Here is a 21,754-nt window from a genome sequence, read left to right as displayed (position 1 = left end):
CGGGCTAGGGGGGGCAAGATGGCGGCGGCAGTAGGGGTCCGCGGACGGTGCGAGCTGCCGCCGTGCTCCAGTCCGGGCTGGTTCCTCAGCCTTTCCGCCTTGCTGAGTGTGGCAGCTCGAGGGGCCTTCGCCACCACGCACTGGGTCGTCACGGAGGACGGGAAGATCCAGCAGCAGGTAGCGGCCAGGGTGTCCCTCTCCGCCCGCGCCCGCCCTCGCCCGGGGGGGATTCCCCGGCCCGGCCCGGCCCCTGGCTGTTTGGCTCCGCGCGGCCCCGCCCCCAGCCTGCAGTCCCACGGTCCCGGTGTCGCGGTGTGGGCGACCTCCGCCCTCGGACCGGTCCCCTTCCCACTTGTGTCCTGGACTTGGCCTCGGCTGCCTGCAAGTTCTCAGGCTTCCACCCCTGGGGCCGGGCGACTCTCCCCGGGAGTTCGGGTCCTGGGGACATTATCTGGCTCCCTAGCTTTAAAACCCGGATCATTATCCCTCCTCTGGTGCCTCTCTGGCCCACGCGTCACCAGCCTTCCCCGAGGAAGTAGAAAGCAGGTGGCAGCGCCCGGGTGTGCGCGAGTCCTAGGGAGGTGACAGCTTCGGCACCCCTAGGCAGTGTGTCACCTAATGCTACTTCCCCCAGTCTCCTGTCCCACATGCTGGCGTTCGTGTCAAGCTGTGGTGGTTTCAGCTGGTACCGTTACCCAGGTCAGCAGGGGCTCATTAGACACAACACGCACACTCTCTTTGCGAAGGAATGCTTGAGGATGCCTCTGGTGGCGTTGCCTGCATCTTTTCAGCAGTCAACCGCCCTAGTATCCCAGTGTTCTTTGCATTGTTTCTTTACCTAGTTGCTCTGACCCAGCCCCTCAGGGAGGATATGCGATTTCCCGGATTCTTGTCAGGTTGAATTAATTCCTCAGAGGAGAGGCTGCTTTTCTTACATAACTTTCCGATGGCCTGTATTTTGTGAATGCTGCTGATGCCTAAAGAATGCGTGAGTGTGTATTCTGCTACAGAAACTTGATAAACTTAATGACTTCCAACACCTGAGAACAATCCTATAAAGTCCAGCAAACATTTAGAAAGTGATCTGTGTGCCCCATGCAATTTAATTGAGCCCACCGATCTGAAATGTATTAACCATTGTCCTGTGAAAGTACTGGGTTGTATGTAATGAATGGTGATAGGAACACAATGCTAGGCTTACCTTTGTGTAAAGTGAGGTTCACATTTAGATTCACCATGTGATGGCAAATTTTGTCTTAAATATAATGAATGAGTAAAGCAATTTAAAAGTCAGCGTTGGTTTTGGTGAGTGGTTTTCAGTGTATATCTGAGAAAAGACTGACTCTGTGGGGTGGCATTTCTCTATACCTAAGTTACATTAGAAAAAAATTTCTTTTTCATGGCCATACCAGCTGAGATTTAAAATATACATGTGTGTTTCAGAAACCCTAGACAACACTTACAAATTCACCTCTAACAAAAGATTGGAAATCTTGTGTGAATCCTGGTTGCTTCTGTCCATCTTCTCTCTCCAGATGATGGTTTTCCCTGAGGCCCTTATGAAGGGAGATGTGGCGTTAAGTCCTGCTGCATTTTGGGGAGCCCTTCTCCTATTGGCTCTTTTGCAGTATTGTTTTGGGTCACAGCTATTTATATTCCCTGACGTTGACTTCTTCTCATTTTGATGTCCAGCTACTCAGCTGAGAAAGTAGCCCACCTGAAAAGTGGTAGAAAGCTGGTAGAAATGTATTTATATGCTGAACATTGCAAAGGGAAAGTAGAATGTGATTTGGTTTTTGTTTTTTAACACATTCCTTCTTTTTGCACATTGGGTACATATGTTTTGGTGGGGGAAAGGTAGGGGTTACTAAAAACTTGCTTGAGAAAGGGAGAAATCTACAGAATCTTCTGGATCTCTTCCAAGTCACTCCTACAGTAGGTAGTTAGGCTTAGAGTTAGGAAAGCAAGATTTCTTTCCTACATGCCTTTTTAGTGATCCTCTTTGGTGAATTTTCCAGTACTTTGCTACATAACATTTACAGTGTTAAGTCCAGGCAACTACAAAATTTTATACCAGAAGAAATAAAGTTGGTGACTACAGTGTAACAAGAGGCCAGGGGAGGGAAGTTGGATTTAATCTGAGGGGAAAAGCGCATGTAAATAAAGTAAGAGAGTTGGACCTCACAGTCAGCTTCTGAGTTCCACTCTGATAGCTCTGCATACATTACCCATGCAGCCCTTCCTGGCAGTAATTTGACTGCAGGCAGAATCCAAACCTTAATTTACATTGTGCTTAATTATCACATTTGGGTATACTTATTAAAGAATTGAAAGGTCTCTTTAGTATGTGGATTTGGGTGTACTGCAGATCTATTCATGCTTTCAGAAACATAACTAATTAAAATTTAGTATAGGAACTTCCCTGGCGGTCCAGTGGTTAGACCTTTGCTGTCCAATGCATGGGGAGCGGGTTCGATCCCTGGTCAGGGAGCTAAGATCCCACATGCCTCACCGCCAAAAAACCAAAACATAAAACAGAAGCAATATTGTAACAAATTCAATAAAGACTTAAAAAATGGTCCACATCAAAAAAAATAAAGTAAAATTTAGTATATGTACTGTGTCTTACCAGGCGTACCAAATCCCTTGCTCCTTGTTTTTAGTTATAACTTCTGAGTGAGAACAGAAGTATTTCATTCTTTTGGCTGTGCCGCACGGCTTGCAGGATCTCAGTTCCCTGACCAGGGATTGAACCTGGGCCACGGCAATGAGAGCCTGGAATCGTAACCACTAGGCCACCAGGGAGCTCCCTGATTTCATTTTTAAAAATTTTTTTTTTATTTTATACGTTTATTTATATATTTATTTTTGGCTAATTGGGTCTTCGTTGCTGCGCGCGGGCTTTCTCTAGTTGTGTTGAGCAGGGGCTACTCTTCGTTGGGGTGTGCGGGCTTCTCATTGCAGTGGCTTCTCTTGTTGCAGAGCACGGGCTCTACACACGCGGGCTTCAGTAGTTGTGGCGCACGGGCTTGGTTGCTCCGCGGCATGTGGGATCTTCCCAGACCAGGGCTCAAACCCGTGTCCCCTACAATGGCAGGCAGAGTCTTAACCACTGCGCCACTAGGGAAATCCCCCGATTTCATTTTTAAAGTTGCCTAATATTAGGGAAAGGGTTAAGGGCAAACTGAAATAGCAGGTCTTAGAAAATAGCTTTTGAAACTCTTCACTCGATATTTATTTTAATTTTTTTTTAACTTTTATCTTAATTAATTAATTTATTTTTGGCTGTGCTGGGTCTTCGTTGCTGTGTGCGGGCTTTCTTTAGTGTGGTGAGCGGGGGCTGCTCTTTGTTGCGGTGCATGGGCTTCTCATTGTGGTGGCTTCTCGTTACGGAGCATGGACTCAAGGCACTTGGGCTTCGGTAGTTGTGGCGCGTGGGGTCAGTGGTTGTGGCTCGTGGGCTCTAGAGCGTAGGCCCAGTAGTTATGGCACACAGGCTAGTTGCTCCGTGGTATGTGGGATCTTCCCGGACCAGGGCTCGAACCCGTGTTCCCTGCATTGGCAGGCGGATTCTTAACCACTGCGCCACCAGGGACGTCCTTCACTTGATATTTAAACCTATCCAAATTAAGTGTAATAGATCATTGTTTTCCAGAGTGAATGTGGGTAAGTACTTATGAATTAAAAATCTGAATTGCCCAAAATACAGACTTAGATAGGGACATTTTCCATCATAATAGTTAAAGTTTTAAGTACAGTAAGCAGTCCTTCCCAGAAGAAGAGAACATTCGTTTGGCTTTTCTATTTCAAGCCTTAGCAGATGATAAAGATAGGCACCCACAAGTTACAGACTGCAGACTTGTGAACACGCATATATATTGGAAGCCTTAGATCTTTGGGGGGTTGAAATGGGCCTTTCAGTCAGAGCAGGGAAGCAGACATTGCTCCAGGCAGCCTCCTCGCAGTCCAAGCTGAGCTGCTTCTGGCAGTAGCAGGTGTCCAGTACTTGGTGTGGCGACTCAGGGAGTTAGTTGTTCCTTTCCACAGTCCCGGCTCCATCTAGGAAGCATGCCATCCATGTTTTTAGGCTCTGTGTTTACTGAGCTGCCACTGAACTCCCAGGAGTGTTGTACAGGGAATACTGGAGCTGGGATGTGAAGAGAATGCTCCAGTCACTAAGTTCATTTCCCACTGCAGTCAGAGGACGTCTAAGAAAAGCCCCTCCTCTCTTTCTCCTCTCCAGCTCTGTGCCGTTCTCCCAGCTTTGGGCTTTGGCATACTTCTGAACCCCTAATGTCCCTGTACCTGAAAACTAGTAAGATCCTCCCACCTTATTTAAGCAAGAGTCCTTAACTTGGAGTCCATGGACTTGAGGTATGAGCTTTTATAATCTAGTTGCTAGGAAGATCTACAGTAACTAGATCTTTTGTTTGACTTCAAGATAAATTTTTGTTTGTTTCATTTTGACATTGTTTTTGCTTAATTACTCTTGTGGCAACACCTGTTTTCTATTTTAATCACAAGTGCCTAGCAGTTTTCTTGCACTGAAGGTTAAATAAACTTTTGTGAATTAGCCTAAGAGCCTATCTGTCACATCATTTCTTTGGAAAAATGTACGCTTCATGTTACAGCTTACCAGCTAACAGATGAACTCTTGAAAAATGTTAGTTAGGTCTAAAACTTGAAAATTTAGATTATCAACTCTCTCATAACATTATATTATTTATTTTCTTTGCTGCTGTTTCCCTCTCCTCCAATCTTAGAACCATGGCATTTTAGATTTGGAAAAAATTCTTAAAGAATATATGGTGCGACTCATAGGAGAGAGGGTCACCCAAAGACACAACTAATGAATGGCATTTAGTGGTAACAATAAGTAAAAATGTATTTGTCTGCAGTAATGTGTAAGCCAGCACTTTATACTAAGTTTGAAGTGCGTTTTTTTATCTGCTTAACACCTACAAAGGAAGGAACAGAAAGAAAAACAAAACCAAATGAAGTAGATGTCTTCTCTTTTCCAGTTTGCTTTACTTTTGCAGAATGTTTTGTGATAACTTTAAATTGGGGGTGGGTGGATGGGGGAGGGTCCCAAATAGGTGTGAATTAATTTGGGGGTCACTTAATCATTTTGCCTCCTGTCAAGCAGATGTCTTCGGAGTACAGATCTGTTTAACTGCTCAGAACAAATGAGATTTCTGACAAAACTAATGTTCTGAAGCTTAGCAAACTTGGCAAAAACTGTTTGATAAGCAACTATTTCAGCAACTATGACCTAGGGAACAGCTATCATATTTAGTTGGACAAACTGGCTAAATCTTTATTTGTTGATTTTTAACAGCTTATAAGTGAAGGAGTGGTTTAATTTTGGTCTCATGTTAAGTGATTTGGTTAATCTGGGAGAGAGCCTCCATATTGTACTGTGAAGCTGACAGCTTCATTTTGGTGCTTTTCAAAACTGAACCCATCTTTTGACATAGAGCATGTTTCTATGTTTATACACTTAAGGGATTTACTTGGACCTGGAGGTCATATTGGTTATTCAGTAGCTAGGCACCTGCAGTTCATACTAGACGTTGACATCAAAAGTGATTCTCATTCAATCCATTTTTTAAGATATTTCCCACTATTATTTTTCTTCTTATAAATTACCCAGGTATTAAGTTTGTTTATATGGTAGAGTAGTAATAGGAGTTTGGAACTATACAGAGATAAATTGTAACTTTAAATACTTTTCCCAATTATTTATTGAACACATATCTATTGATGGCTTCCTTTTCACCAACCCACAGTGCTTTGAAGGGTATGTTCTTTTCCACTGGCTACTGTGACACAAAATTCTCATTTTTCTTTAGGGGTGAGCAGAGCACAGCTCCTTCTTAACCTTCTGGGTCTTTTTGTCTTTTGTTTTGGCTCTTCCACCTCTGCTTATCTTCTAGATCAGTGGTTCTCAAACTTTGCACAAAAATAATCTGGGATGCCTGCTTAAAATTCAGATTCCCAGGTCACTGAGAGTGATTCAGTAGGTTGATGGTGGAGCCAAGGTTTCCACATTTTTATCAAACTCCTCAGGAGAGTGTGATGCAGATGGGTCACAGATCATTATGAGAAATTCAGTTTTAGATCTTGCTCTTCCTCCAGCCTTTGTTGCAGGCTTCTATTCTTACTCTCTTTGTATACCTGGGAAATGTCATCCTTTCCCAAAACTTAAGTTACCATATGTATGCTGGGAATACCTACATTTCTTTCTACAACTCAGTTTTTTTTCTCCACGAGTTATAAATTCAAGACTTCCGTGTTAACTTTTAACTCCATGTGAATGTCCTCTAGGTACTTCAAGCTTAATATGACCAAATCTAAACTCAGTTTTACACCTATACCTATGTCATGCCCTGTTTTCCCAAACTTAATGAAAGACACCACTATACATCATCTGCTTATTGGTCCACATCAGAAGTCTGGTTGTCCTTTTTAATTTCTCCCTCTTCCTTACCAACAGCTTTCAGTTTTACTTTCTAATTATATCTTGCTTCTTTCAGTAGCCACTACCATTACTCATAATTCCAACCACCTAATTAATTGCCGTAGCTTCTTAACTGCACTCCCTGCTTCTAGTCTTGTCCTACTTCTAGTCCATTTTTTCCACAGTGCAGAGTAATCTTTTAAAACCTTCTGTGTTTTTTTGTTTAATTAAAAAATTTGAATTACAAAAGTGATGCGTGGCACTGTAAAAATAAATACCTAACACTATGGTAGTATTTGAAGTAACAAAATGAAGTCATCCTACCTCTACCCATTCTTACTCCCCAGGAAAAACTACCTTTAACAGATTGGTACATATCCCAGAATATGGTCCAAATTCATTAACATGTCTTGAGATCTGGCCCTTCCTTCTCTCTAGTCTGTCTCTGCTCATTCTTGAGTGCCCCACTCTCACCTCAGAATATACACACGTAATATACTTAGTCATACTTAACTTTTGTCAGTGTCCCCAAATATGCTCTGTTCGCACTTATTTCTGGGCCTTTGTACATGTTCTTCCCCCAAAACATCTTAATCTGGCTAACTCATACTCTTCATAACTTAAACATCACTTTCTCAGGGAAGCTTCTATGATGCACAGATTTGAATAAGCTGTTCTTTCAATGTGCCTTCAGAGCATCCTGCATTCCCTTATGAAAGCATTTGCCATACCATGTTGTGTCTGTTTACTTATGTAAATGCCCTACTAGACTACATTATGCTCTATGAAAGGAGCAGCTGTGTCCATCTTCTCTGCAACTCCAACATCTCTCACATTGCTTAATCACATAGGCTACAGTAATATCTGTTGAATGGATGATATAAGGAAGTATGAGAAATGATTCCTATTGATACCTTTTAGGAATTTACCATTGTCTGAATGAAGCCTTACGATACTCACCAATGTGGTTGTCATCAGGGACTAGCCTAAAGGAACCCTCAGACCTTCCAGGAGATCTTCAAATCTCCGAGTAACCCATCAGTGAGTCAGCCCTGAGGCCTTCAGAAACCATGCTGTACACAGGTGACAGCCATAATTTCAGAGATTACTCTTGCCTCTCTGTTGTGATCAGGTTGTGCCTGCCAGGGAAGTCATCGTGTCGCTGCTGACATTATATATCTAAAGGTCAGCTCTTGCTCAGACATAAAATGTATGGAGAAGAGACAGGAAAATGATAAACAAGAGAAACAGAAAAAGGATCGGAAAGGGCTGAGGCAAGGTAGGTGGGAGCTGGCAGCTGCACTGTTGAGGAGGGATTAGGATCAGCTGTGGGCTTCAGCAGTTGTTGCAGTTTAGAAGCAGCTCTGGTGGAAGTGAACAGAAGGCGCTCTGACAGTCAGGAATAAGAGGGCTTGCCAGCAGGTCGGGTCAAAAATTAGAACAGCTTTGCACTCGGAAATGTAGGGAGCTGGGTGTGAGCAGTGCCTGCATCTCAGCTGTGCTCCATGATGGCAAGAGCGAAAGGAATTCCTCTACCCTATGGCTCTTTTATAGCCAGACACCTCAGCAGAGTTGTCTGTGCTCACAGACTCTCCTTCCTCTCTTCATATAGGTCTATTTTAAACCCATTGCAATCAGTCCGGCATCCCCACAACTCTTGTCAAGATACCCTGGGCCTTCCACATTGCTGAATTCAGTGCTCAGTTCTCAGTCATCTTACTTAACCTCTTAGCAGCCCAGCATTTGTCTTCATACTCTATTGAACTATTTTTTTACATGACTTCCTGAACATATACTCCTGGTTTTCCTTCTAAATCCCCTGCCTCTCATTCTCTTCTGCTGAATTCCTTTTTGATTCGTGAGTCTTAAATATTGATGTGCCCCTTTTCTTCCCTCTGTACATGTGGCTCACCAGACAATCTTATGCAGTTTCATGGCATAAAATATATAAATCTGCAGTCTCTCCCTGAACTCTAGATTCATATATCCAACTGCCTACTCAACCTCTCCACCTAACTGCCTAATAGACACCACGAGTACATCATGTGCTAAACTGACTCTTGATTTCCCACTCCACCACACCTGTTACCAAGTTTTTCAGGCCCCACATCTTGGTATCTTCCTTGACTCTTCCTTCTCTCACATCTCATACCCAGTCTCTCAGCAACCTGTCAACTTAACTTCCAAAAGGTATTCTGAATCTCGCCATGTCTTTCCGCCTGTACTTTTACAACCCTGGTCCAGACTATCTTCATCTCTCTCCTGAACCTATGCAGTAGCCCCCTAACTGGTCTCTTTGCTTTTACGTTTGCTCCACAGGGTCTGTTCTCCCCAGATTAGCCAAAGCAGTCTTTTAAAAAACATAAGTTTTGGTCATGCCACTTCTTGAGGGGTCTTGGGGGAAGGGAAGCAAAGAGTATCAGAAAACCTTCAGTGGTTTCCCATCACACTTAAATAATAAAACCTAGTTTTCACCATGGCCTGTAAGGCCCTGCAGGATCTGGGACCTGGCTCCTGGCCACCTCTCTGCGCTGATACTACTTTCCTTCTTGTGTGCTGTGTTTCAGCCATACGGGCCTTCGGGTGGTTTTTAAAGCACCAAGTTCACTTGTTTTTGGTTCACCAAGACCTTTGCTTTTGCTCCTTCATCTGCCTGAAGCACTTTTTTGCAGACATCAACATGGCTCAGCCCTTCTCTTCTTTCAGGCCTCTGTTCTCATGTCACCCATTTTCTGACCAAGCTGTCTAAAACAGCATCTCTTTCCATCACTCTGTCTTCTCACTCTGTTTTTCTTCATGTTATTTATTACTGGCACTGTATTGTAAGGTATACTTTATTGCCTGTCCTTCTACAAGAACATAAGCTTATGAAGGCAACAACTTTGTTTTGTTCAGTGAAGTAACCCTAGTGCCTAAAACAGTGCCTGACACATGATGCACACTCAGTAAATAGTGAATAAGTGAGAGAGTATATGAATGTCTGTGTGTGCAAGCAGTAATTACTCCTGTATTAGCTCTTGTATCTCATATCAGCATACTGAAGGGCCACCGTTGTTTTTTTGTTTTTGTCGGGCTTAGTTGCTCCGCAGCATGTGGGATCTTCCCGGACCAGGGCTCGAACCCGTGTCTCCTGCATTGGCAGGTGGATTCTTAACCACTGTGCCACCAGGGAAGCCCCCACCATTGTTTTAATAGTCTGCAGGAGGGAGGTGCATTTACTTGAAAGGGGGCAAGCTGATTCATTCATTCTCCCTGTTACCAATAAAAGGTCTAGACAGCCTAAGACTTTTCTAAGAACATGGTATCTCTAACCAGAGTTGTAAAATGGTGCCTAAGATAATCTACTTTCCTACTGGCTGTTTTGGATATTTTACCTCTACAGCGTGCCTTTTATGGTATGTTCAAAGAACTCATGTTTGAGATTGTGACCTTATTTGAATTAATTGAATATTGTATAAATTTAGGTTGTCACTTTATATTTTGCTTTCAAGACATACTATTAGGAATTCACACTGTTGTGCTTCCCATATTTATTTAGTCAGTAGTAAAATCAGTTAGTAATGAGTCTAACTTTTTTTTTAATTAATTTATTTTATTTTTGGCTGCGTTGGGTCTTCGTTGCTGCGTGCAGGGACTACTCTTCGTTGTGGTGCGTGTGCTTCTCACTGAGGTGGCTTCTCTTGTTGTGGAGCACGGGCTCTAGGAGCACGGGCTTCAGTAGTTGTGGCTTGTGGCTCTAGCACGGGCTCAGTAGTTGTGGCGCACGGGCTTAGTTGCTCCGCGGCATGTAGGTTCTTCCCGGACCAAGGCTCGAACCCGTGTCCCCTGCATTGGCAGGCGGATTCTTAACCACTGTGCCACCAGGGAAGTCCCATGAGTCTAACTTTTGAAAAGAACTCATTTATGTATTTTTAACTAACGTTTTCAGTCTTCATTTTCCCTCTGAGGAACTTGGTTATTTCAGTTGAAATCAGGTGACTGGCAAGAGGTCCTGTCTCCAAAGGTCAGGCCTTTCCACCTTCAGTCTAATTGCTTGGTGGGGAGTTGAGATGGGTAATTAATCTTTAGTAGAACCCAAGAGAATAGTATCAACACATGACAAAAGTGGTCAAATGGAGTCAGGAACGTTTTTATTAGAGCAAGTATTTGCTGAGTGCTTTTTGTGTGCCTATTACTGCATTGGGTAAGCTTAGCTCACTCCTTCAGTACATACTTGGATGCTTTCTGTGTTAGGTACTTGAAATACAGCTGTGAGGGAGATATAGTCCCTGCCTTAGTAGAGTTTGTGTTTTATACAGTCATACATGGAAGTGACTCTAATTTAGGATATCAACAGGTAACTTTTATTGTAATAAAAACAATTTAATGTCTGTAATTCGCTGAACACTTTATCCAGTGTTTTCATGTTCATTATCTCATTTGGTCATCATACAGACTCAGTAAGATGTGGGTATTGATCTTCTATCAAATAAATTTGGGCAGAATGTAGTTAAACTCCTTGCCCAAGCCATGCAAGTAGGAAGTGGCAGAGTGTGAACTCAAGCTGAGGTCTGATTCTGAACCCTGTTCTCTTCTCTGCAGTGCTAAACATTGCTACTAACATAAAGAAAAATATTTCTGTAGTTTTATTTGTAAAACAAATACTAATCAAAAATTAAAATTTTTATTTTAAAAATGTTTTTTTAATTTTAAAATTGAATTAAACTATAAAATATATGATAATAGTTGAAAAAAATTTTCACACTATTTAGTATGTTATAAAATGAAAAGTGAAAGTTTCATAACTACCCACAGCCCTTCTTCCTGGAAACAACTAGAATTATTTGTGTATTCTTCCCAAAAGTGTCTATGCATTTGCAAATACATAGTTCTTTATTTCATTTTTTTTGCGGTACACGAGCCTCTCACTGCTTTGGCCTCTCGCGTTGTGGAGCACAGGCTCTGGACGCGCAGGGTCAGCGACCGTGGCTCACAGGCCCAGCCGTTCCGCGGCATGTGGGATCTTCCTGGATCGGGGCACGAACCCGTGTCCCCTGCATCGGCAGGCGGACTCTCAGCCACTGCGCCATCAGGGAAGCCCCCATAGTTCTTTATTTTTAAACGCACAACTGGAAACATTTTGTCTCACCGTTATCTTCTATCCACTTCATAAAACTTAGACATCTGTCCATATCGGAAATAAGAAAGCTACCCTCTTCTCCCTTAAGATTGCATAGTATTGGGTTGTATGGGTGTTCTGTAGTTTATTTAACCAGTTCCCTAGTGGCAGACATTTAGATTGTTTCTCTGTTTTTGCTATCGCAAACATTGTTGCAGAGAGTAAACGTGCTAATACATTCATCTTTGCATGCTTCTATGCCTATATTGAGTGTAAGATGAATTCTTTGAATTGGAATTTCCTGTTTCTAAAAATGCATATATTTAATTTTCTTAGGTTTACTAAATTGTTGTCCTAAAGGACTGCATCAGGAGTGTTTGAAAATGCTCAGCATTGCTTGGAATGTGCAAAAAGTTTTTCATAATCCAATTCTAGTAAAAGACCTCTGTTCCATCAGTTGCCCTTAGCTAAACAGTGTTGTGATTATCAGTAGAAATATGAACAGAAAGGAAGCTTCAGTTAAGTTTTTTTATCTTCATAGAAAAAAATTAAACCTTTGTCATTAACATTTATTTCACACTTGTTGGGACTGCAATAAAAGAGATTAGTCAAGCTGATTTCTTTTCCCCCACAGTTGATACTACCAGTGTTTTGATGACTAATCAAGTTGAACTTTATTCAGTTGTCTCTTGTAGAGCAGCGATTTCCAGTACGAAATAGCAGAGTAATTTACTGGCTGTTGAGTTTGCCATCATCTGAATAATGATAAAGTTACTAAGGTTTAATTCCTGGCACTAATTTTAGTGTTCCTTTTCCAACATTTGATTGACAAATCTGTCTTAGCTTGGGCTGCCGTAACAAAATGCCGTAAACTGGTGATTTAAAGAACCGATGTTTATTTTCTCACAGTTCTGGAGGCTGGAAATACAAGATCAGAGTGCCAGCATGGTCGGGTTCTAGTGAGGGCTCTCTTTTTGGCTTGCAGACAACTGCATCTTGCTGTGTCCTCACATGGTAGAGAAAAAGAGAAAGCAAGCTCTCTGGTATCTTCTCTTACAGGAGCACCAATCCCATCAGGAGGGCCCCAACCTCATGACCTCATCTAAATCTATTTACTTCCCAAAGGTCCAGTCTCCAGCTACCTAATTCCCTTTTGCCATGTAACCTAACATGTTCACATGTTCTGGAGTTTAGGACATAGACGTCTTTGTCGGGCCATTGTTCTGTGTTCAGTATTTGCTGCTGGAATGAAAATTACTTCTGAGTTACATATAAATCCACTTTAACTGTACAGCTACATTTTTTCTGTGTATGTTTACAAGAATATGATAAGTACACAAATGAGAAATATTCATGACTCTGGTGTCCTGTTTCATTTTCTTTCCTTGTAAAGTTGTAAACTGTTTGCTTTATTCATTATGTTATTTGTATATTTCTTGGCAACATAAATCATAAAATGTAGACTGATAACACTTTTATAAGAACTTGTTCCTTAGTTATTCATGTTGAAAATGGTTACTTATTTGCTAATCAGTTGGGGAAATGGTGATTATTTGACATGAATGTTCTAATAAAATTGGCTGCAACACTGTACGTGTTCAAATCTAGATTATAGCTATATAATATACTTCAGATTCCTGGATTATTTTATGTGAGTTTAAGTATTTACAACTATGTCTTCCAAGAACTGAAAATGAGAAAGTAAAATCTAATTGAGGGTGACTTTAGAAAATATATAAGGACATTAAAAATTCATGTGGTGGTCAGGATTCAACATTTTTGTTTATTTAAAGTTTAATTTTAGTTTGGTAACTTGGTATTCTATAAAATTGAGACTGGTTTTTAACTTTTCACTAAAATACTATACAAGTGCTCTAAGAGTGAAAAAGTCATCTTTAATAAAAATATTTCCAAATCTTGACAGTTCATAACAATAGTGTTTTATTGATCTGATACAATTAAATTTTTCTAGTAAAAGGTCTGTTTAAGTTACATATTAAAGCTTTGGCAATTATTACAGCCAGCAACCTAAGTTCCTCTTAAGAGCTGAGGCTGAATTGGTATTTTGTGAACTTAACACTTCTCTAAACCTGGAAGAAGGTGCAAGTCCATGATAGTTAGACTTGAATCCTGAAGAGAGAGTTGCATGCGAAGTCAAGGCCACAGACTTTTCTGCCCCTCTCATTCTGTTCCTCTAAAACTCATCTTGCTCGCCACTGTATTAGGCTGACAGGGGTCACAAAGGTAAGGGCTCCTTAGACAATCATTTGAAAATGGCAGTGAACTAGATTTGCGATAAGGGTAAAAATTTGAGGTGAGAAAGGAACAAGAAAATACAATAGATGTTGCCTTTTTGAGTGTTTGCCTGGACCCATATCTGTGAGAGGAATTTTTTTCTCTATGAGTATATAAGGAAAAGCTGCAGGATTGTTTCTCAGATCTGAGCTTATACTTGTCAGTTTGTTTATTTGTTTTTAAATACAATAAAGCATGTTGCATAGCACTCTAAAGTTTCATTTTAACAAGGTGACCTGTTCATAGCACTTTAAAAAAAATACTTTGTAAATTTAAGTGTACGTTCGCTGCAGAAGAAGTCAGAAAACACAAACCAGAAGAGAATAATCATCTGGAGTCCCACCAACTAGAAACCACCATTCGTAAAATATGATGTATAAACTGTCAGATGGATTTAAAAAGAGAAAGATTTTCTTATAAGTACACAAAAGAGGGCTTCCTTGGTGGCGCAGTGGTTGAGAGTCCGCCTGCTGATGCAGCGGACACGGGTTCATGCCCCAGTCCGGGAAGATCCCACATGCCACGGAGCGGCTGTGCCCGTGAGCCGTGGCCGCTGAGCCTGTGCTCCGCAACGGGAGAGGCCACAACAGTGAGAGGCCCGCATACCGCAAAAAAAAAAAAAAAAAAAGTACACAAAAGAAGAAATATGTATGACCAACAAAGAGATTAAAATATATTCACGCTCTTCTGTTTCCCTAAGAGTGTATAGAAACTCAGTGATTGTTGTTAGGAATTTCAGTTGATTCAACTATTCTGGAGAAAAGCTAGTAAAAAATATAAATTTAAAAAAGTTCAGTCCCTTTAACCTAACAGTTCTTGTTCTGGGAAGGAAATAATTTGACGGCTGTCAAAAAAATTAAGTGTAAGGATATTCATCACAATATCGTTAAAAAGAGAGCATAAGTTTTAGTAGGAACCTGGGTAAATGACTTTAATATAATATTACCTACTAAATATGATCATGTAAATCTGTATTTACTGGTAACTAAGGCTGATAAAATTTAGGGAAGAATGGAGAGGGGAAGGATACAACACAGTAGATATATTATCTGATTTTTATAAAAATATTTATCTACATAGCTATATATGTATATATTGATAAATACAGAGAAGTTATCCTAACATGATATATGTATATGACAGCAGATATATCTGAAAGTGAGATTTCAAGTAATTTAACTTGCTTCTTTATATTGTCTATAATGTGTTTGTTTTTATAGTAACATATATTTAGCTTGTAAATCAGAAAAAAAGATTATTTTTAAGTTGAACTTTCTTGGAATTAAGCAATGAAAGGACAGAGAGGGCTAACTTTGTCTATGATACAATGAACAACTTAACTCTCAGAAATAAGTAGCCACTGCTAATTGGAGCCTTGGTTTAATTTGACAGATTGTTTAAAAGAAGCTTTTAACTGTAGCTTTGGAAATAGTCCCTTGCCTAAAGTGAGTACAAGTTTATATGGGCAAATTGAAAGAATGATAAATTCATTCATTTGAATATCACATTACTTCAGTGTCATAGGTTAGGCTGGTTAAAAGTGATACTTTTATAATAGTGTTAAATCTTTTATAGAGGTAGGATTTGAAAAGTATAAGGAATTTTTAGAGGTCATTAGGTTGGGTGCCCTCAGTTTATAGATGAGGAAACAGAAGCCCTGACAGGGAAGGTGATTTGCTTAAGGTCACACAGCTGGTCATAGTCCTGTCAAGGACTTATTTTTTCCTGATTCCTCGTGGCTTAGCCTCTTTACCTCCTTTCCAGATAGTCATTAGTGAGCCATAATGCCCTAGGAGATAGAGAATCTAACAGTGTGATATCAGACACTTTCATCAAACAATCATCAATGTTTTATGTACCTAACTTGTACCTGAAAGCACATTAAGTACTGAGGGTAGAAAGAGGAATGCAAAAAAAAAAAATTTTTTTTTTTTTTCCGGTACATGGGGCTCTCACTGTTGTGGCCTCTCCCATTGCGGAGCACAGGCTCTGGACGTGCAGGCTCAGCAACCATGGCTCACGGGCAGAGCTGCTCCGCAGCATGTGGGATCGTCCCAGACCGGGGCACGAACCCGTGTCCCCTGCATCGGCAGGCGGACTCTCAACAACTGCACCACCAGGGAAGCCCCCAATTTTTTTTTTTTGGAAAGATGGCCATACAATAATTAAACACTGTAATAAATGCTAATACTGAAATATGTATAAAATACTATGGGAGCTCAAGAGAAGGATGGTTTCAGAAAAGAAATGTCATTTGAGCCAAGTCACTTGGCTTTCATCAAAAACATAAGAAGAGAAATGCATTCCAAGTAGAGGAATTAGCATGTGCAAAGGCACAGAGGCTCATACAAGAGCCAAAAGGATAAGATACCCTAAACAGGGACTTCCCTGGTGGTCCAGTGGTTAAAAATCCATCTTGCAATGCAGGGGATGCCAGTTCGATCCTTGTCAGGGAACTAAGATCCCATATGCCATGGGGCAACTAAGCCCGCGAGCTGCAACTACAGAGTCCACACGCTCTGGAGCCCGCGCGCCACAACTGAGACCCGACACAGCCAAAAAATAAATTATTCAATTAATGAATTAATTAAAAAAAGGAAGATACCCTAGACAGGGGGCCTCAAAAAAATTAGGCAGAGGTTTATCAATACCATTAAGACTTTCAGTTTTGAAAATTTTCATTGGAATGTTTGGACAAATTCTTTTTTTTTTTTTAACGTCTTTATTGGAGTATAATTGCTTTACAATGGTGTGTTAGTTTCTGCTTTATAACAAAGTGAAATCAGTTATACATATACATGTGTTCCCATATCTCTGCCCTCTTGCGTCTCCCTCCCTCCCACCCTCCCTATCCCACTCCTCTAGGTGGTCACAAACCACCTAGCTGATCTCCCTGTGCTATGCAGCTACGTCTCACTAGCTATCTATTTTATGTTTGGTAGTGTACATATGTCCATGCCACTCTGTCACTTTCTCACAACTTACTCTTCCCCCTCCCCATATCCTCAATTCCATGCTCTAGTAGGTCTGTGTCTTTATTCCCATCTTACCCCTAGGTTCTTTATGACCTTTTTTTTAATTTTTATTTTTTTCTTAGATTCCATAGATATGTGTTAGCATACGGTATTTGTTTTTCTCTTTGTGACTTAACTTCACTCTGTATGACAGACTCACTACAAATAACTACAAAAAACTCAATTTTGTTTCTTTTTATGGCTGAGTAATATTCCATTGTATATATGTGCCACATCTTCTTTATCCATTCATCTGTTGATGGACACTTAGGTTGCTTCCATGTCCTGGCTATTGTAAATAGAGCTGCAATGAACATTTTGGTACATGACTCTTTCTGAATTATGGTTTTCTCAGGGTATATGCCCAGTAGTGGGATTGCTGGGTTGTATGGTAGTTCTGTTTGTAGTTTTTTAAGGAACCTCCATACTGTTCTCCATAGTGGCTGTATCAATTTACATTCCCACCAACACTGCAAGAGTGTTCCCTTTTCGCCACACCTTCTCCAGCATTTATTGTTTCTAGATGTTTTGGTGATGGCCATTCTGACCGGTGTGAGATGATACCTCATTGTAGTTTTGATTCGCATTTCTCTGATGATTAATGATGTTGAGCATTCTTTCATGTGTTTGTTGGCAATCTGTATATCTCCTTTGGAGAAATGTCTGTTTAGGTCTTCTGCCCATTTTTGGATTGGGTTCTTTGTTATTGAGCTGCATGAGCTGCTTGTAAATTTTGGAGATTAATCCTTTGTCAGTCGCTTCATTTGCAATTATTTTCTCCCATTCTGAGGGTTGTCTTTTGGTCTTGTTTATGGATTCCTTTGCTGTGCAAAAGCTTTTAAGTTTCATTAGGTCCCTTTTGTTTATTTTTGTTTTTATTTCCATTTCTCTAGGAGGTGGGTCAAAAAGGATCTTGCTGTGATTTATGTCATAGAGTGTTCTGCCTATGTTTTCCTCTAAGAGTTTGATCGTTTCTGGCCTTATATTTAGGTCTTTAATCCATTTTGAGTTTATTTTTGTGTATGGTGTTAGGGAGTGTTCTAATTTCATACTTTTACATGTAGCTGTCCAGTTTTCCCAGCACCACTTATTGAAGAGGCTGTCCTTTCTCCACTGTACATTCCTGCCTCCTTTATCAAAGTTAAGGTGACCATATGTATGGGGGTTAATTTCTGGGCTTTCTATCCTCTTCAATTGATCTATCTTTCTGTTTTTGTGCTAGTACCATACTGTCTTGATTACTGTAGCTTTGTAGTATAGTCTGAAGTCAGGGTGCCTGATTCCTCCAGCTCCATTTTTCATTGTCAAGATTGCTTTGGCTATTCGGGGTCTTTTGTGTTTCCATACAAATTGAGAAATTTTTTGTTCTAGTTCTGTGAAAAATGCCAGTGGTAGTTTGATAGGGATTGCATTGAATCTGTAGATTGCTTTGGGAAGTAGAGTCATTTTCACAATGTTGATTCTTCCAATCCAAGAACATGGTATATCTCTCCATCTATTTGTATCATCTTTAATTGCTTTCATCAGTGTCTTATAATTTTCTGCATACAGGTCTTTTGTCTCCTTAGGTAGGTTTATTCCTAGATATTTTATTATTTTTGTTGCAGTGGTAAATGGGAGTGTTTTCTTAATTTCACTTTCAGATTTTTCATCATTAGTGTTTAAGAATGCCAGAGATTTCTGTGCATTAATTTTGTATCCTGTTACTTTACCAAATTCTTTGATTAGCTCTAGTAGTTTTCTGGTAGCATCTTTAGGATTCTCTATGTATAGTATCATGTCTCTGCAAACAGTGACAGCTTTACTTCTTCTTTTCCGATTTGGATTCCTTTTATTTCTTTTTCTTCTCTGATTGCTAAGGCTAAAACTTCCAAAACTATGTTGAATAAGAGTGGTGAGAGTGGGCAACCTTGTCTTGTTCCTGATCTTAGTGGAAATGGTTTCAGTTTTTCACAACTGAGGACGATGTTGGCTGTGGGTTTGTCAAATATGGCCTGTATTATGTTGAGGTAAGTTCCCTCTATGCCTACTTTCTGGAGAGTTTTTATCATAAATGGGTGTTGAATTTTGTTGAAAGCTTTCTCTGCATCTATTGAGATGATCATATGGTTTTTCTCCTTCAATTTGTTAATATGGTGTATCACGTTGATTGATTTGCATATATTGAAGAATCCTTGCATTCCTGGAATAAACCCCACTTGATCATGGTGTATGATCCTTTTAATGTCCTGTTAGATTCTGTTTGCTAGTATTTTGTTGAGGAGTTTTGCATCTATGTTCATCAGTGATATTGGCCTGTAGTTTTCTTTCTTTGTGACATCTTTGTCTGGTTTTGATATCACGGTGATGGTGGCCTTGTAGAATGAGTTTGGGAGTGTTCCTCCCTCTGCTATATTTTGGAAGAGTTTGAGAAGCATAGGTGTTAGCTCTTCTCTAAATGTTTGATAGAATTCGCTTGTGGAGCCATCTGGTCCTGGACTTTTGTTTGTTGGAAGATTTTTAATCACAGTTTCAATTTCAGTGCTTGTGATTGGTATGTTCAGATTTTCTGTTTCTTCCTGGTTCAGTCTTGGCCGATTGTGCATTTCTAAGAATTTGTCCATTTCTTCCAGGTTGTCCATTTTATTGGCATAGAGTTGCTTGTATTAATCTCTCATGATCCTTTGTATTTCTGCAGTGTCAGTTGTTACTTCTCCTTTTTCATTTCTAATACCGTTGATTTGAGTCTTCTCCCTTTTTTTCTTGATGAGTCTGGCTAATGGTTTGTCAATTTTGTTTATCTTCTCAAACAACCATCTTTTAGTTTTATTGATCTTTGCTATCATTTCCTTCATTTCTTTTTCATTTATTTTTGATATGATCTTTACGATATTTTTCCTTCTGCTAACTTTGGGTTTTTTTTGTTCTTCTTTCTCTAATTGCTTTAGGTGCAGGTTAGGTTGTTTATTTGAAATGTTTCCTGTTTCTTAAGGTAGGATTGTATTGCTATAAACTTCCCTCTTAGAACTGCTTTTGCTGCATCCCGTAGGTTTTGGTTTGTCGTGTCTCCATTGTCATTTGTTTCTAGGTATTTTTTGATTTCCTCTGATTTCTTCAGTGATCACTTCGTTATTAAGTAGTGTATTGTTTAGCCTCCATGTGTTTGTATTTTTTACAGATCTTTTCCTGTAATTGATATCTAGCTAGTCTCACAGCGTTCTGGGCAGAAAAGATACTTGATATGATTTCAATTTTCTTAAATTTACCAAGGCTAGATTTGTGACCCAAGATATGTTCTATCCTGGAGTATGTTCCCTGAGCACTTGAGAAAAATGTGTATTCTGTTGTTTTGGATGGAATATCCTATAAATATTGATTAAGTCCATCTTGTTTAATGTATCATTTAAAGCTTGTGTTTCCTTATTTATTTTCATTTTGGATGATCTGTCCATTGGTGAAAGTGTGGTGTTAAAGTCCCCTACTATGATTGTATTACTGTCAATTTCTTATCGCTGTTAGTATTTATTTGCCTTATGTATTGAGGTGCTCCTGTTGTTGGGTGCATAAATATTTACAATTGTTATATCTTTTTGGATCGATCCCTTGATCATTACGTAGTGTCCTTTTTTGTCTCTTGTAGTAGTCTTTATTTTAAAGTCTATTTTGTCTGATATGAGGAGTCCTACTCCAGCTTTCTGTTGATTTCCATTTGCATGGAATATCTTTTTCCATCCCCTCACTTTCAGTCTGTATGTGTCCCTAGGTCTGAAGTGGGTCTCTTGTAGACAGCATATGTATGGGTCTTGTTTTTGTATCCATCCAGCCAGTGTGTTTTTTGGTGGGAGCGTTTAATCCATTTACATTTAAGGTAATTATTGATATATATGTTCCTATTCCCATTTTCTTAATTATTTTGGGTTTGTTATTGTAGATCTTTTCCTTCTCTTGTGTTTCTTGCCTAGAGAAGTTCCTTTAGCATTTGTTGTAAAGCTGGTTTGGTGGTGCTGAACTCTCTCAGCTTTTGTTTGTCTGTAAAGGTTTTAATTTCTCCATCAAATCTGAATGAGATCCTTGCTGGGTAGAGTAATCTTGGTTGTAGGTTTTTCTCCTTCATCACTTTAAATATGTACTGCCACTCCCTTCTGGCTTGCAGAGTTTCTGCTGAAAGATTAGCTGTTAACCTTATGGGGATTCCCTTGTGTGTTATTTGTTGTTTTTCCCTTGCTGCTTTTAATATGTTTTCTTTGTATTTAATTTTTGATAGTTCGATTAATATGTGTCTCGGCATGTTTCTCCTTGGATTTATCCTGTATGGGACTCTCTGTGCTTCTTGGACTTGATTAACTATTTCCTTTCCCATACTAGGGAAGTTTTCAACTATAATCTCTTCAAATATTTTCTCTGTCCCTTTCTTTTTCTCTTCTTCTTCTGGGACCCCTATAATTCGAATGTTGGTGTGTTTAATATTGTCCCAGTCGTCTCTGAGACTGCCCTCAGTTCTTTTCATTCTTTTTTCTTTATTCTGCTCTGCAGTAGTTATTTCCACTATTTTATCTTCCAGGTCACTTATCCGTTCTTCTGCCTCAGTTATTCTGCTATTGATCCCTTTTAGAGTATTTTTAATTTCATTTATTGTGTTGTTCGTCATTGCTTGTTTCCTCCTTAGTCCTTCTAGGTCCTTGTTAAATGTTTCTTTCATTTTGTCTATTCTATTTCCAAGATTTTGGATCATCTTTACTATCATTATTCTGAATTCTTTTTCAGGTAGACTGCCTATTTCCTCTTCATTTGTTAGGTCTGGTGGGTTTTTACCTTGCTCCTTCATCTGCTGTGTGCTTTTCTGTCTTTTCATTTTGCTTATCTTACTTTTTGGGGGGTCTCCTTTTTACAGACTGCAGGTTTGTAGTT

At 39.9% G+C, this 21,754-nt stretch overlaps 1 protein-coding gene across 2 annotated transcripts in view; it reads left to right on the top strand.

The window, feature by feature from the left end:
- Nucleotides 1-21,754, top strand: part of TTC17 (tetratricopeptide repeat domain 17) — a 155,215-nt gene continuing 133,461 nt past the window's right edge. For both annotated transcript variants that reach the window (XM_067749343.1, XM_067749342.1), the window contains exon 1: nucleotides 1-177. In XM_067749343.1, the coding sequence (XP_067605444.1) occupies nucleotides 19-177 (159 nt within the window). In that variant the 5' untranslated portion in view covers nucleotides 1-18. The remainder of the gene's footprint in view (nucleotides 178-21,754) is intronic.

This window comes from Pseudorca crassidens, chromosome 9 (assembly GCF_039906515.1).
Source record: "Pseudorca crassidens isolate mPseCra1 chromosome 9, mPseCra1.hap1, whole genome shotgun sequence".
In the NCBI taxonomy this organism is placed as follows: domain Eukaryota; kingdom Metazoa; phylum Chordata; class Mammalia; order Artiodactyla; family Delphinidae; genus Pseudorca; species Pseudorca crassidens.
Note: the sequence above shows the minus strand (reverse complement) of the source record. Positions and strands in the feature narration are given on the sequence as shown.